Source organism: Acartia tonsa, chromosome 4, assembly GCF_053477335.1.
Source record: "Acartia tonsa isolate MP-2025a chromosome 4, ASM5347733v1, whole genome shotgun sequence".
NCBI lineage: Eukaryota > Metazoa > Arthropoda > Copepoda > Calanoida > Acartiidae > Acartia > Acartia tonsa.
Window position 1 is genome coordinate 54,956,948 of NC_137263.1, and position 17,081 is coordinate 54,974,028.

Here is a 17,081-nt window from a genome sequence, read left to right on the forward strand (position 1 = left end):
TACACACAGAACCATTGTGCGCGTTGGAATTTTTACAAACTTATTTACTAATTAATTTTAACTAACTTTTTTTCTCTCATAAATTGGGCCCAGTACAAAATATAGGGGGCGTCGTGGCTCATTGGTAGCACACTGAGCTAAGGTGGGTAGAGTTCGAGTTTAAATCTCTATTAATTGTCAACTCGAATTTCTCATTCGAAATAAAATCACGCAACTTCCCCCTGGTTTTGTAAGATGGTAGATTATTGAGTTAGCCCGGGCTAACAATTCAGGTTTTTATTTTGGAATTTTTAATTTCAATATCTGCAGAAAGCTGCCTATAATATAATGCAATAAATAACAAGTATTGTAACCTTGAAATATACTTATGTAAACTTATTTTTAAATCTCATTTTCTACTCCTAATCAATCTTTGACCCTTATTTGATTTGTAGGTGTATATAGATATAAGTATTATATAAAGGGACTTACAAATGTCTGGAGGTGGGGGACCCTAGGTTAATTTTCCTTGTATTAAGTTACCTGGTTACTTTTTGTTTTGTAGCGAATATACTCTATAAGTATTTGTGTCTGTCTTTGTTTAACACCTTTGTTTGTTAAGTTCGAGTGTCCAAATGTTTCAACCACTAATTATTATCTACAGAAGAAATGAGTATCATCATCATTGACATTGGGGATCGATGTACATTAATTTATTGGATATTGTCTTATACCTTTAGATCCCAGATTATCAGACTATTTTACAAAATTAATCAATTGGGTAGGTTGTAAACAAACAGCCAATACAATTTTCTTGTCCTCTTTGCAAAAAAAGGAAAAATTTATTTTAACTGTTGCCTACAATGTAAAGAATTCAAAAACGTGAATTAGATGTGATTTCTAATTAATCTTTGTGTGCTGTTAAAAATTCATGTGATACTAAAAAGATTTTTATTCAACAGTTAGGGATTCTAGAAAAATCTCAGGGCTTCACTGCATAGTCGAGAAACCCACCCCCTATTCAGAAATAAATTAGCGGGTGAAAAATCGTTTATATTATCGTTTTTTAGAGTAATAAGATATTAATAACAGTTTTGTTAGTCTAGGCCTTCAGGCCCGTAGGACTAACAAAACTGGATCCATAATGTCATGTAAATATAAATTCTAGTTATAAATTCAAATTAAATATTCTCCAAACCTCGACCGAAACTTACATAATTAATAATCAATTTAAAAGAACGGTATTATCCTCTTAGAAATTTTTTTTTCAATATTGAAAATTTGAGTTACCCCCCCCCCCCCCCCCCCCCCCCCCCCCCGACAACGAACTATGAACCGTGGCCGCAGCGCTCGGCTCCCTAGCCTGCCTAGCCGCAGCGCTCGGCCCCCTTGCCTGCCTAGCCACAGCGCTCGGCCCCCTTGCCTGCCTAGCCGCAGCGCTCGGCTCCCTAGCCTAAAACCTAACCTAACCTAAAATAGTTGTTCGTCGGTAGTCGGGGGGGGGGGGGGGGGGGGGGGGGGGGTACAAAATTGAAAAAAATTGAAAAAAAATTTTCTAAGAGGATAACGCCTATTTTTTCAATGAAAATATGATATTTTAGGATTTATTGGCTTTACCTGCCAAAACTTATTGTTAATTTTTCATTAAAGATGTTGGCTGGCAATTTTTGTTATACCATTTTATCATAGTGTGAATGGCATTATTGATACTTTACTATTTATACATTTATTCTGTTTAAACGTATTCTTCCTATTATATTTGCTAAAAGGGAAAGTTTTAAAGCGTAGTGTAATTTATTTTGTGAAATTAAAATTTCAATTAAAACATAAAACAAAACTCACTTGCATTATGCATACCAAAAATGAATGTAGAATATAATTTTACGTGGATATTATGACAGTAGGAAAATTGACGTCAATTTGTGTCGCTGTTTTCCCTATTATTTAATGGTCAGTTTGTTCTTCCAATAGGAAGGTAGTGGACGGGGTAAAGGGGGGTTGAGAGTGAGGTTATTTTACCCAGCTACAAGTTTTACTTCATTAGAGTACATTGATAACCTGGTGTAAGACCCAAGTAATAATAAATCAATTATTTTTTTTTATTCTTCTAATTTTCTATATGAACATTTGAATATTTTGTTTGTTTGTGTTACCTCATGCCTAAAGTTAACTAAATGAGGGAATTAAAGGAATAAGACATGATGATACACAAAATTACTCCTTCTGTAGATTACAATAAGTGGTTGAAACGATTGGACACTCAACTAAATGAACCAACCAATCAAAATTCAATTAAAGTCCCCAAGTTTGTTAACCCAACAAATAAGAAAACATAATTGTAAGACTTTGGGGACTAGTGTAATAAACAGCGCAATGTCCCCTCCCTCCCTGAACTAAAAGACTTTTTGCCTACATTCTATGACAGCTATTACATTATATTGGGCAGTAGCTTTAAGGCAAATATACGCTGACTTTTATGACATGATTTTGTCAAAATAAAGAAACATTAAAATCAAAAAGTTTCTTTATGGATGTTTTACATATTATAACATTAAAATGTTTATCTTGAATAGAGTAACATTTTGTATAAATTAAATGCTTTTAAGTAAAAACAACAAAACTTAATCTGTAAATGAATTAGCAATAAAAATTTATTTTGGTAGTGGGACAAAGTGTCTCAAAAATAATCCATGTGACGTCATAAAAATGTTTGATTATCCATCTCTTGTTTTAGGGGTTTTCTTTCCCACTTCTCCTCTCATCTCCCTCATTTTTATGACGTCACATGGCTGATTTTTAAGACACTTTGTTCCGCTACGTATTTTGGTTAGGAGTTGTCAAAAACTGTGACTAAAACTGAATCATGAATGGGTAGAGAATATAAGTGGATATATTGGAAGGAGATAATTTGTTGCTAACATGGACCTCATTTATTGGTCAGTTCGTTGATCCAGTAGGAGAGAAGGGGATTGTGTAAAGGGGGTGGATGGGTAATAATAAGTCGATTGAAACATAAAAATTAGTTAGTTATATATACAACAAATGTTAATATATTTAAATATTTTCTGAAATGATCCGTATAAAGGCATAACATAGTAAACACTTTCAACAACGTCATACAAACAGTATCGGAAGAAATTATCAGGGCTCAGCAGCTGCGATTAAATCTCAAATTTAAATCTATTTGCTTTGATTTTTTTTATCCATATATAGACCTTCAGCTGATTTTTTAAATTAGAAATCTAAGGTCAATTTTTAGAAAATTTTCAAATTTACATTAAAAAAAAGATTTCTACTTTATGTACCAATACTTTCATCAAACGCTGTGGCAAAGTCACAAAATTATAAATTATTTATCGTTAATGTTAACAATTTCCATTAAAACAAGGATGACAACATCCATAAAAGCGAAGCTCCTAATCAGTATGACAGACGAAACAACACGTTTAAAATGGACGTACGGACATTCTTGTAACGATTATAGAGTTGCTACGCTTTCTAAATCGTAACTAACTACTACAGGAATTATCATGCAAAGTTTGAAATCGAAAGGACAATTCTAACATGCCTAAATTAACGAAAAAAGCTATCGGTCACGGACGTACGGACCAAGCCTAATTATAGAAAAGATTAAGATTAAAGTTTTTTTTTCTGATTGGTTTCGCTTAAATTTGTCTTGATTCAAATCTGATGTGACATATATATGAATTGATATAGGATATTCGTGGATATATTGAATGTGAAAAATTTGTCGTCAATTTAGCTTGCTAATATAGACATCAATTATTGGTCAGTTCGTTCATCAAGAAGAAGGGGAATGGATGAGGTAAAAGGGGGTGACTGGTGGGTATCGTTGTTTTGGCCATCTGCGAGCATCACTTTATTAGAGTACCTGAAATAGAAGTAATAGTATGTCGATTTTAAAATGGCTCCTTTAGGAAAATTATCAAAAGTAACAAATAAAACATTGAATAAATAAACAACGAACAAAAATAACTAAATAATGTTTATTTGTGCATTGATTTCATATGATTAAATTTTTATGTAAATACATAAAATTTTTTTAATTATCTTAACTTTTTTAAATTTCCAAACTCAAAGTCAGGTCTTTGTTGATTTTTAATCCTGAACATTTTTTTTCGGAATTTTCTGTGTTACTGTGCAAAAAGTTACTTTAGACATCTTCCCTCATTTTATCCCTCTAAAAATTACAAAAATATATCAATTGACCTTCCCCAAAACCTTTGAAACCCCTTAAGAAAAAAATCTTGGACATTCTTGCATAGACGTCCAAGGGGGGGGGGTAAAGTTGTAATTACTCCCCCCCCCCCAAATGAATTTGGGACCCCCAAAATTTTAGATTTTTAATTTTTACCCCCACCAAATACAAAAAAATTTTATTTTCAAAATCTACTCCCCCCCCCCCCCCCAAATAAAAAAGCTTGGACGCCCCTGCATTCTTGATAAAATCTAGAGTCTAGATTTTATTAAAACAAAGTTTGAACAAAAGAAAATTTTCTCCATTTAACAATAAACAGAAAATGACAAAATTACAGTTAAGAAGTTTTTGTACATTCGAAGATTAAATAAAAAAGAACGGGTATAGTCCCTTTCGTAACATCGCACCTTATTCTTCGTATTTTTCACAGTAGCTTTTCTCCTATTTCTAGTCCCTGCGGGGGGGGGGGGCTCTAACCCTGCGGGGCCAATTACCTAACCCTGTGGGGAAATCACATAACCCAATATAACCTAACCTAACCTAAAAAAACCTATAAAAAGCTATTTTTAAAATACGACGAATCGCCCCTTATGGGGCGATGTTACGAAAGGGACTATTCCCAAAAAAAACTATTTTATGACAATACTCATGGACAGGGATTTGTTATCTGAAAAAAAAAACAATATTTACATCAAATCTCAAACAAATATTATTAAAATTTAAAATGACTTTTGCAGGTAGCAATTTTAACGCTAATAAACTTAAAAAGATGATTTATTTTACTTTCTTTTCTTTCTGAAGTAATAAATTTGCTTTAATAATTGATTTAAAAAATCTACTAAATCCCTGTACTTGATAACAGGGCTCGGCAGCTGCACATCAGCTGCGAATAGGCCTCAAATTAAAACCCGACTGTGTGCAAAAAAAGAAACTCCGAAAAGATGGATTGTCTGTTTAGGAACAGCTTTAGACATCCAGCTGATTTTTAAAGTTATAATGTGACAATTTCACTGAGTCTTACGCGCGATTTACTCGCGGCTGCCGAGCCCTGCTTGATAGTACTAATAAACAGGTTGAATACAATATTGAGAGGGTACTAATCATAATAATTTAAATTGATCTAATGCAGTTCACAGTAAAATATTCCTGGTAGCGATTATCTTCAAAAATCTATGAACTTTAAAGCCTGCTAACGACCAAACGGTATAACATACAATTTATGCTCTCTGCTCTCGCACAAAATTTTTACATAACACGGTGTGTGGGCATATCATGTAAGTTTAGCAGCTAGCAGCCTTTAAAGTTCATAGATTTTATGAGATAATCGTTACCAGGAACATTTACCGCGAACTGCACTAGATCCTATTTCATTAAATTGCGGTAAAATCCCTCCAACAGTTAGTGGGCCATTAAAAACATTATTTTAGTTCGGTTAGGTTGGCAAGTAGCTCTTTATAGTGCCTATAGAAAATGGCGTCATACAATACAAATGACCAATTACAGGCCAATACACAGACTAAATTACCAATAGCAGGACAGTATATATTTTAATTAACCAATGATAGGCCAGTATGACGTCAATTTTTAATGGATTAAGGATTAAGACAGTGGACCTAGTTAAAGTAAAAATTTGGCCCCTTATAAATAATACGTATACAAGGGAATGGAGTTTAAGGGGGGGGGGGGTGTTTATATGGTCCACTAAGCTAAAAGAGGGATTTTACCTTATTAATTGCTTATCTATGGAATGAATAGTAAAAATTCACGAACATGATCTAAGCATAGTTTCTCTAATAAATGACATTTTTCACAATAAAATTTACATTTTTATGAGAAAAAAATTAATTGTAGAATAGATCATTATCTATTATTTGCCTTTTTTTTTATCAAAACTTAAGTTTTACTGGCCATAAAAGACATTTTCACTTGGTAAGTCATAAGCTTATTTTTCACTGTTAGGCAAAGGTTCCATTTATATTAGAATTATTTTTTTATTTGCTAATCAATAGATTAATCACAAGATATGTCTTTTTTTCTCATATTTCATTGATCTTCGAAACACATACTTCTGAAACATCATTTATAGTTGATTTAAAAAAAGTTTTGTTTGAAATAAATAGTATTTTATAAATATCTTATAGTCTTATAAATTATGTAAAATATGTATTTTTTTCCAGTATGGCTTGGAAACCAATTAATATTCGCTGGATTAGAATAATAATAAAAATCATGTATTATATCGTTTTATTGACAATTTTTAACAAATATTAAAAAGAAACACATCTGTGTTAATATTATAAATGTTTATTCTCTATATATCTACGGAAACCTCTCTATGAAATGGTGCGAAAATCGTTATTTATTTCATCGTATTATAGACAGGTTTCCACGGAAATAAAAAAAATTATAGATTAAAGTCCGGACTAACAAAACTGGTATTGATATTATGATTTTTATTTTAGTATTCTTGGAAAGTTGTCTGTAATACAATGCTATACACCATTTTTCAGTATGACTTAAAACCGGTTTTAATCCTGCGAATATTCATCGGTTTTGAAGCCGTACTGTAAACAACTATTCTTTATTTTATTCGTCTATATTTTAACCATTTGTTAAAAACAATAATGACAAATTTACCTGTATCAAAAAAGTACTTTTGACATGGATTTTAGGCTTATGTTGGCCGTTTAGGACCTGCATGCTGCTCCTGTTCTGGAGATTTCAGGGTGGAGGGGAGCATCATGGCAACAAACTCATCAAAATCAATTTTACCATCCTGGTTGCTGTCAGCCTCGTGGAACATCAGATCAAACTCACTAAATATAATCTATACATATATAATGTTTCAATGGATTTATATAATGAAGCAGCGCCTTATAGTGCCTATAAAAAATGATGTCATTCAATACAAATGACCAATGAAAAATAAATACATTCTAATTGACCAAAAGTTAAATGTATACTGGCCTATCATTGGTCATTTGTTTTGTATGACGTCATTTTTTAGCTGTTTCTATACTATTACTTGGAACTTACAACAGATTATCATGTACTGTAATAAAGTGAAACTTGTAGCTGACTAAAATAAACATTTCCCCATCCACACCTCGTACCATTTTTGTGCTTTGCTACTTAAAAATGTAGCCATCCTTGATCAACAACTTAATGATTCGAAGAAATCATTTTAAAATTTAAAATTATAAAACACAGAAATCGAAATATTCCAAACGTCGGAGTGGAAACTTAACCTAACCTAACCTACTTTAAACTATCTTATATGTTTTTAAATGCCTAACCCCTGCAGGGGGGTATTTGTATATTTATATCTTAACCTAACCTAACCTGTATAAAAATACTTAATTAATATAATTCACTTCTGTTTATATCATTACTTAAATGCTTCACCAGATATACATGTGCTCTAATAAAGTAACACTTGCTGATGGCTAAATTTTCTCTGTCAATATATAATCACATATACTATATCCATTGGTCAATATCAGCATGGGTAATGAATTGAGGATAGTTGTCTTTTGGCTGAAATTATTTGAGTATTGAACATATTTATCCAATAAATAAAAAAATTCTTACTCATCTGTGCATCTGGTACCAAAGTTGACCATGGCCTCTCTGAGTTCATCCTTGGATATGCTCCCGTCATTGTTGTGGTCAAACACTCGGAAGGCCGCCTTTACATCGTCCATCTAGAAAAATGGATATAGATTATACATGGATATCATGATAGGGGAAAAATTGTCGTCAATTTTGGTTGCTAAAATGAACATAATGTATTGTTCAGTTCGTTCATCCCGTAGGAAGGAAAAGAATGGGGTGAAACAGATGGATGGGGGATATCATTATTTTAGCCAGCTACAAGTTTCTTTAATTAACTACATGATAATTTGGTGTTAGATCCAAGTAATGATAAATTAATTTATGCAAACATATCTCTTTAGGATTACCAGTTTAAACAAGGATGACAGCATCCATAAAAGCGAAGCTCTGAAACGGTAGGACAAACGAACATTAATACTTGTAGTGTGTCAGAACTGAAAAATCAAAACATAAATGTGTAAATGTTGAATCAAAATTTTAATTGAATTTGTTGAAAATCTGCTTAAATACAGGATAATGTTTAAGGACATACTTAAGTTTTTAGGACTTGATTATAGATATGCTTCGCTTATAAGATTGTACTTTGTGTCCTAGGAGTCAGTAACAAAAAAAAGCTATTCGGACGGACCGACCCTAATTTTAGAAAAGCTTCGCTTTTAAAAATATTAAAAGAACACTCGGAAGGCCGCCTTCACATCGTCCATCTTAAAGGATCTATATGTATTAGGATAATCATTTTAAAAGATATTTTAAGAATTTTTGAGATTTTATTGTACAGATAGAACTAAAAGATGTGAATGATATATTCCTTAAAGGTACAATCAAACTACAACAGAGGTGAATTCTTAAAAAAACCTTTGCCCCACTAAAATTTTAGTGGGGCAAAATTATCCCCTCTAAATTTTTAGTTTGCCTCACTGATTTTAGTGGCGCAAAAGTTTTTTAAGAATTCACCTCAGTTGTTTTAGGGAAATTATTTATCAATATTCATTAATCAATTGTTTACTTGTTATAAAAACATTTTTGCTAATGGCTTCGTCCCTAGATCGCATAAAAAAATATCCATAATTCATAATTGATTTAGTCATAAAATCTAAATATTTTGAAAGACTTTAACTTGATGTAAGCATCGTATTATAGACAGCTCTCAGTTGATATTAAAATATTAATATTTATGATTTTTATTTTAATATTAATGTACTCTATTCACATGCTAACAAAACTGATATTAATTTAATGTTTTTTTTTATTTTAATATTCTTTGAAAATTGTCTGTAATGCGATGTTTTACATAATTTTCAGTATGATTGAGAACTGGTTCTAATCCAGAGGATATTATTCGGTTTCAAAGCCATACTGGACAATAAATTGTACCTGGTTACAGCTGGTCCGAAGAATTTCAATGCCAACATCCAGGAATTCAGAGAACCCCATGAAGCCTTCCCATTCACAGTTGGCCTGCAAATAATACATTTGTCAAGTGATTTGCAAGATATTAAAATAAAAGAATAGAGGTGGTACAAGCGTTATGCAACTACCCACTGGAGGGGGGGGGGGTGGCATGTGCCGACTTTCAATTGTGTCTTTGAATATCAGCCAATGGCATCAGAAATATAGGAACAGCTAAGTCGCTACCAAAGAGCAGAGAGCAATTTACTAGCAGATATAAAAGGTCCATACCACTGGGACCAGGTAGTTGTCATGGCTAATATCTATACTTATACATTTATTGGCAAGATATGCCTATGCTCTAAATAATGTTAGTTCATTGAAAATATTACATTCTATTTCAGCAGTGTTGGATTGACAGGGCAGTTAAAATTATAGCCAAATAAAAATCTGAAAATCATGAGACTTATTTTTTAATCGAGATTTATAACACTGGATAATAGGATATACATTAAGATATATAAGTTTTCCGGAATTTTAAAGTTAGGGGGAGATTTGAAATCTGCATCAAATTTTGAGGATTTTTTATAAAATTCGTTTTTTCTATAATTCTTTATCTAAAAGCGGAAATGCAATTTAAGTTAATTAATTTTGGCATCTGTGATTGGTGGATTTAAAAAATCTGCGTTCTGATTGGATGGCGTACATCATTCAACCAATTAGAGCGCAGGTAGTTTAAAATCCACCTATCCTATTGGTCAAAATTAATTAACTTAAAATGCATTTCCGCTTTTAGATAAAGAATTATAGAAAAAACGAATTTTATTAAAAATCCTTAAAATTTGATGCAGATTTCAAATCTCCCCCTAACATTAAAATTCCGGAAAACTTATATATCTTAATATACATACATGGATATATTGGCAGGGAAAAATTATTGACAATTTAGCTTGCTAATATGGTCCTCAATTGTATTTTTCTTCAGCCTAACCATGTAAGGCCTGCACCTACGGTGCCCTAGCCCTGGGGGGCGACCCAGTACTAGTAATAATACAGACCTAAAGTAATAAACAAACGAAAGAACCCCCCCCCCTGAATTTTTAATTCATTTCAAAATAAGGGGTTGGGGTTCTGTGCACAACTAGGCACTTTGAGTGAAACTGCCGAAAATATTTATTGTTTTTTAAAAGTATTTTTCATTGTGTGTGTATGTTATGTGTGTGTGTGTGTATGTGCGTGTGTGTGTTGCTATCAGATGATTTGACATCCCTGATTGCAAATACCTGAAATAGTTGGAATTAGTCACCAGGTTTGTCCTTTTATTGAAATGATACGGTTTCACACAATTCATATTCTTTTGTATAAAATGGCATTTTGCGTTTCAACATTGGTCGACAAAAATCATTTATTGTGGCTTTTGCCTTATTTTGACTTCGAATTAAGCTATATCATGATATTATAGAAATTGACCACGAAAAAAAATCATAGGATTAAATTCTCTGGACCACAAAAGAATTTACCCACGACGGGCAATTGGCAATAGATCCATTATATAAATATGAATTTTTTTTATGAGATTTTGATCAATTGATATTATATGTAAAATCTTAAAAAGTTTAAATAAAAAACAGGATCTAATATGATAAAATCACGGGCGTGCGAGAGGGGGATATCAAAATCCCCTGTTAAATAAGAAATTTGGATATATTGACTTTCCTTCTTTTTACCTGGCTTATACCCCTTGACAAATTCTGCTCACCAGATTATCATGTACTTTGAAAAAGTGAAACATGTAGCGAGTAGAAATAACAATCTCCCGCGTCCCCCCTTAACCCCATCTCATCTTTTTCTACTGAATAAAAGAATTGACCTATAACTGACAGGGGATATAGCAACAAAAATTGGCGACAATTTTTCCCAAGTCATAATATCCACATATATTCTACATCCATTATCAAAAGAAATTCAGAAGAACATCAATGTTGAAGCCAGAACAACGCATACACTTACAAAAGTGCATGATGCAACGCTGTAACAATCTGTTATCATCCTTGTTGTCTGCATTGAATCTTTAGCAATTTGTCGAATATCTATCGCATTCCGTAGGGGACAGTGCGTGCCTCTATAAACACATCACTATGCCCAACTTAAAGTTTTTCAAATCAAGTTATTAATTTTTTTTCTTATTTTAATATTTTAAGCTTTGGTACTTTCATTTAAACCTATTTTTTGACCAAGGCCTCCACCCCTACATTACTCCCATGTTTAAGCATATTTCTAGCCCCCTGCACAGCTAGTCTATCCTTTTCTTAACCTAACCTTACATAAGTATATAAATAGTCAATACTATATAATAAAACAAGCAGCGGCTACGCCCCTAGAGGCATCTTGGGGCCCTTGGCTTTGTGGGGGGGGGGGGGAGTCAAACCCCCTCCTTCAATTACAGTTTTAAAAAAAAAAATTTTTTTTAATTTTGTGGGGGTTTTATTTTCTAGGGTTGATTTCTCTTGGGATGGTGGTGGTACCCTCCTTCAAAATAGTTATAAACCTTACCTGGACCTAGTAGAAGCTACCATGTAACGGAGCACCATACAGGTTCAGTGGTTAGCAAGGTCCTTTGGTACACACACACAAAGACATACAATAACCTGTTACTTTATTTTAAGGATGAAGGACTCTAATAAAGTGTAACTTGTACCTGGCTAAATTAACGAGCCCAACATCCAACCCCTTTACCCCATACCCTCCTCTTTTACTGGATGAATTAACGGGACATTAAATGAGGTTAATTTTAGCCAACTGAATTGAAGACAACTTTCCCTTCACAATATATCCAAGTATTCTATATCCATTCACAGGAGTTATACAACTAAAACTATTTTAACGAACAATGGAATGTAAAATTGTGGAGTTTTAAAATCTAACTGTATTTGCCAGACAATCACATCAAGCATGTTATTTTTTATCTGGAATTTTCTCTAAAAAGTATTTTCTCATTTTTCCTTGTTTTTTTATTGGCGCAGATACTCTAAAAGTGAGATATTTATCTGTTTTTCTGTCTGAGTATAACACAGAGCTGGATCTTTAAATGTGCTGCCGTTGCCGTAGATGTAGCCGTAGTCAATAAAGGTACTAAGAAAGAGAGGTAATGTCTGATTGAATCAATAGGAGAATCGCATCGGTACATACATTTAATTTCATTGGTTGAAATTGTGTACACATTTTGTTACGAACGCATGTTTTTATTAATTTCATACATAGATAAAAGTCAGCTGTAAACAGTATATTTTCTTAGAAGAAAGCTTTGCGGAATTAATTGCCCAAAAATTTCGTTTAAATTTGAAAGTTTCGAACAGAGGTGGATTCTTAAAAAAAAGTTAGGCTGGCTATTCGCTGGTGAGGCAAAATTATTTTTGTGAAAATTCCTCCAAAATCAAAAAAAAAAATTTACTAAAATTAAATAAAATCATAAAAGGGTCATTAACATATGATTTTGTTTAATTTTTGTAGATTTTTAATGTGCTTTTGGATAATTTTTCACAAAAATAATTTTGCCTCACTATACGAGTAGCGTTGACCCCAAGGTCTGGACTAACAAACATGGTCCTTAATTTTTATTTCTTATTATCATATTTGTGGAAAATCGTCTGTGGTGATGCTATACATGATTTTTCAGTGTTGCTGATATTTTTTTTCTTTTTTTTATAAACTTTTTTCTTGGTCTATTGATTTAAAACAATTGTGGGCTTATAGCTCACCACAAAAAAGAGTTTCACAATTTTAGTGTTATTTTCACAAAAACATACATACTATATACAATAATATTGTTCTAAAATTCTCTGGATTTATTGAGTTTCTTCTTCAGATGTTTCATTTAAAGCACATTTTTGGGCACAACTGAGTCTGTTGGATGTTAGGTGTGTTTTTAAATTACAAAAAGTTCTAAATTTATAGCCACATACAGGACAAGTTTTAATTTTTTCCCTGGGATTCCTTGGATTACTATGATCTGTTCTGGCTGCAGCTGAACTGTCAAGACGAGGCTTCTTAGCTGGAGTCTCATATGATTTTTCTGCTCGGTCACTTTCTTTCTCTTTTTCTGAGGATTTAAAATCATCTATCTCTGAGTCGGTGTCTTCATACTGCAAAGCCAAAATCAATTCTTCATCCCTTAACAAGTCTCTGCCACTTGTTTCTGGTTGGGGATTGTCAACTCTGCCACATGTTTCTGGTTGGGGATTGTCAACTCTGCCACTTGTTTCTGGTTGGGGATTGTTAACTCTGCCACTTGTCTCTGGTTGGGGATTGTCAAAGTTGACCTTGGACAAAACTTGACTTGGACCTGCTGTTGTATAGTCTTCTTCGTCAGTATCTGGAACAAAAGATTCTTGTTCCAGGATTTTTTTTTTGAAATCAGACTTTTCCTGAGGGGTAGGCATCCCTATGTCCTCAACAGGAAGATCCATGGCAAGTTTTCCTTTTCCTTTTGCTACTTCTATTGGCATAGGTGATGGAGTTTCACCAGATGGTGTCCTTTTTTACCAAGGTACTATCTGATATAGCCAAAAGATAGCACAAGGCTATTCTTTCCCACACTGAGCAAACAGGTTTTCTTCAGGTACTATACAAAGATCCTTATGGTAATAGAAGGCTCTGATGTCTTTTGCAGCTGTCATGAGGAGATCTTGCGCATGGTCCATCACATAGAGTCCATGATCCTTAGCCTCATTAACAGCCAAATGCAAAAGTGCTGTGTTGTTCATATTGATTTCATGTCTGATAATCGTATCTGTGAAAATATGTCTTTTTGCAGCTCTGAGAAACCTCACAACATCTCTAATTACCATGTAGTTTTCTATCTGTGAGTACTCTTGAGCATCAGTGTCCACCATCATTTCTATATCAATCTGTTTAGCCTGCTCGACCATATCATCAATGACTGACTTATCCTTAATGAACCTTTTTAAGTTAACAAAGTGAGTATAATTCATGGTAATTCTGGACATCATGTTACTATTTGTCACTAAGATTTAATATAATTTATATACCTCTTGTAGAAGTGAATCAAGCAATATAAGCTTGGTCGTTTTATCTAGCTGATATTAGTCGGTTTCAAAGTCATACTGGAAATAGCACTCTAAACAAACAAAAACTAAAAAAGATGTGTTACATTATAGATATACACAAAGAGAAAAGTACACTTTTTCTGTAAGTGTTTAAACAAATATGTAAATGTAATTTTAAAAATGAAAAAAACTATTCTACTCGAATTATTCTGTGTGAGAGATGTTAGATAAAAGAAATATTTTTATAGTCTGTTCATTCTAAATGTAATTAGAAATTTTATGTAACCCCCCTCCCCTCAAACACGCACACATACATCATACACCCACCTACACACACACACACACACACACACACACACACACACACATAGACAAACATACTCAAAGATTCCTCAGACTAAAGGAATTTTGACTGCTATTTGTTGAACAATTTTAGTTTCCAAGCTTTGTTGCATTTGTAGGGAAAACAAAGTTAATTTCCCACTAATTTACAAAACCACACGTTGACCCCCCCCCCCCCCCCCAACATATTTCATTTCTTTTTTTTTCTCCTTAAAACTTGGTTTAAGATTGGTCCTTGGGTATGAGCTTTAAACTTTTTTTAATGCACCCAAATTGATAATAATTAATGGTTATATTATTTTTTGGATCTTACATCAGATTATCATGTACTCTGATAAAGTGAAACTTATAGCTGGCTAAAATAGAGAACACCCTTCCACAACATTTACCCTATCCCCTCCACTTCTACTGGATGAACGAACTGACCAATAAGTGAAGTCCATGTTAGCAACCTAAATTGACGACAATTTTTACTCTGTCATAATATCCACGTATATTTAATATCTATTTCATTAATACATTGTATTTTATAATAATTAAAAAAGAAGGGAGGGGTTTGGTTAAGGGTGCTCAAAAAGCAACTTTATGTAAATTGCTGTACTTCAAAATTATCTAAATTGACATCATCTGACACATACTATGTTGAGTTTAAGCGACTCTACAACTTTTTATCCCACAGAGCATTTTTTTCTTTGTTTTTATCAGAAAAGAATAGATCTTACACCAGATTATCATATATAAGAAGAAAATGTAGCTGGCTACTCCTCCAAACACCCCCTTTCCTCCATCCCCTCCCCTTTTAATGGATGAACGAACTGATCAATAAATGATGTCCATGTTAGCAGCCTCAATTGAGAACAATTTTCGCCCTGTCATATTATCCACGTATATTCTATATCCACTCAGTAAAGCTTTATTTGTGTAGTGAGCTCAGCTGTTCTTCTTTTGAAAGTAAACGTTTTTGGTAAGCCTACAGACCAGGGAGAGAGGAGACATTGGGTTGTTTATTACACTAGTCCCCAAAGTTTCATAATATGGTTTGCTTATTCGTTGACTTAACAACTTTGGGGACTTTTTAAAATATTTGGATCATTAAGTTGTGTGTCCAAACGTTTTAACGACTGATTGTAATCTAAATAAGGGGAAATTTTGTTTATCATCATTGTGGATGTAGATCAATTTATCGGCCACTGTCTTATTCCTTTAGATCCCTGCTACAAAGCCATCACCTTCATGACCATATCTACGACATCATCCTCTGTTGGATTTTGTCCTAGGATTCTGAGCACATGACCGATATCTCGGCTGGGTATTTGTTCCTCGCCCTAAAATAATAAATTGCGATAATCGATATATTATTACTTAAATGTTGCACCAGATTTTCATGTACTCTTATAATTAAATACAAAAAACACAATAACCCCAACCCACCGCCTTTACCCTCTCCCCTCCTACAGGATGAACGAATTGGCCAATAAATGAGGTCCTTATTAAAATTTATTAAAATTGAGGACAAATTTTCCCCTGTAATTATCAATATTCACTTATATAATACTAGCGGCTGCGCCCCAAGCCTCTAGGGACTTTGCCAAAAGAGGTATAATTACATCTTTTATTACCTGGAGATGCCCCCACTCCACCACTATTTTAAATAATTAAAAAAATGGTGGGGGATTTTTGGGGGGGTTGGGGGTTTCCCACCCCTCAAGAAAATAGCCTAAAACCACCACAGGACCAGTAGGTATATTCCCTGAAGAGTAGAATCCGATCGGTTCAGTGATTACCGAAATCTTAAGGGACAGACGGACAGACATCATTCTACTTTGTATTATAGATATCTATTATTATGATAATCATATAAAAACAAGGATGACAACATCCATAAGTAGCGAAGCACAAAAATTCGTGGATGGGACTGACGGTCATTGTTGTTTTCTTCAAACGACGGGAAATTAAATTTTGATATCTTTAACTGAAAAAAATTTGAAAATCGGACCATAAACACCAAAGATATGGGGGAAAATGTAAAAATTATAAAAATAGCCCAAAACCTGCAAAAAGGCAGTCTGACCGTCATTGTTGATTCTCCAAACGACGGAAAATTTAATTTTGATATCTCTAACTGAAAAAATTTTGAAAATCGGACCATAAACACCAAAGATATGAGGGAAAATGTGGAAAATAAAAAAATTGCCTAAAACCTGCTAAAAAGCAGTCCGACCGCCATTGATGTTTTATAGATAATTGTGCTCCTTATTGATGGAAATGTTGCCAAAAAATTTCAGCATTCTATCTTTTATAAGAGCTGAGTAAATACCATTTCCCCCATAGCGTTACGGACGGACGGACTGACGGACAAAGTGAATTATAGAGTAGCTTCGCTACTAAAAAACAGAAATTACATATATCAGAGCTATAGAGGTAAATATAAATAGTGATTATAACTATTAAAGTAAGTAAGCATAAGGGAT

General features: G+C 33.3%; 2 protein-coding genes across 2 annotated transcripts in view; both read right to left on the reverse strand.

The window, feature by feature from the left end:
• Nucleotides 1-14,270, reverse strand: part of Spf45 (splicing factor 45) — a 79,470-nt gene extending 65,200 nt beyond the window's left edge. Inside the window, exon 1 of the mRNA XM_080159085.1 lies at nucleotides 14,251-14,270. The gene's annotated coding sequence lies outside the window, so the exon portion shown is untranslated. The remainder of the gene's footprint in view (nucleotides 1-14,250) is intronic.
• LOC145317817 (neo-calmodulin-like) overlaps nucleotides 6,074-17,081 on the reverse strand; it is a 34,090-nt gene continuing 23,082 nt past the window's right edge. The window contains exons 4-8 of the mRNA XM_080159086.1: nucleotides 15,840-15,935; nucleotides 9,188-9,271; nucleotides 7,790-7,902; nucleotides 6,836-7,014; nucleotides 6,074-6,266 (exon numbers count right to left, since the gene is read on the reverse strand). Coding sequence (XP_080015212.1) covers nucleotides 6,873-7,014; nucleotides 7,790-7,902; nucleotides 9,188-9,271; nucleotides 15,840-15,935 — 435 coding nt within the window. The 3' untranslated portion in view covers nucleotides 6,074-6,266; nucleotides 6,836-6,872. The remainder of the gene's footprint in view (nucleotides 6,267-6,835; nucleotides 7,015-7,789; nucleotides 7,903-9,187; nucleotides 9,272-15,839; nucleotides 15,936-17,081) is intronic.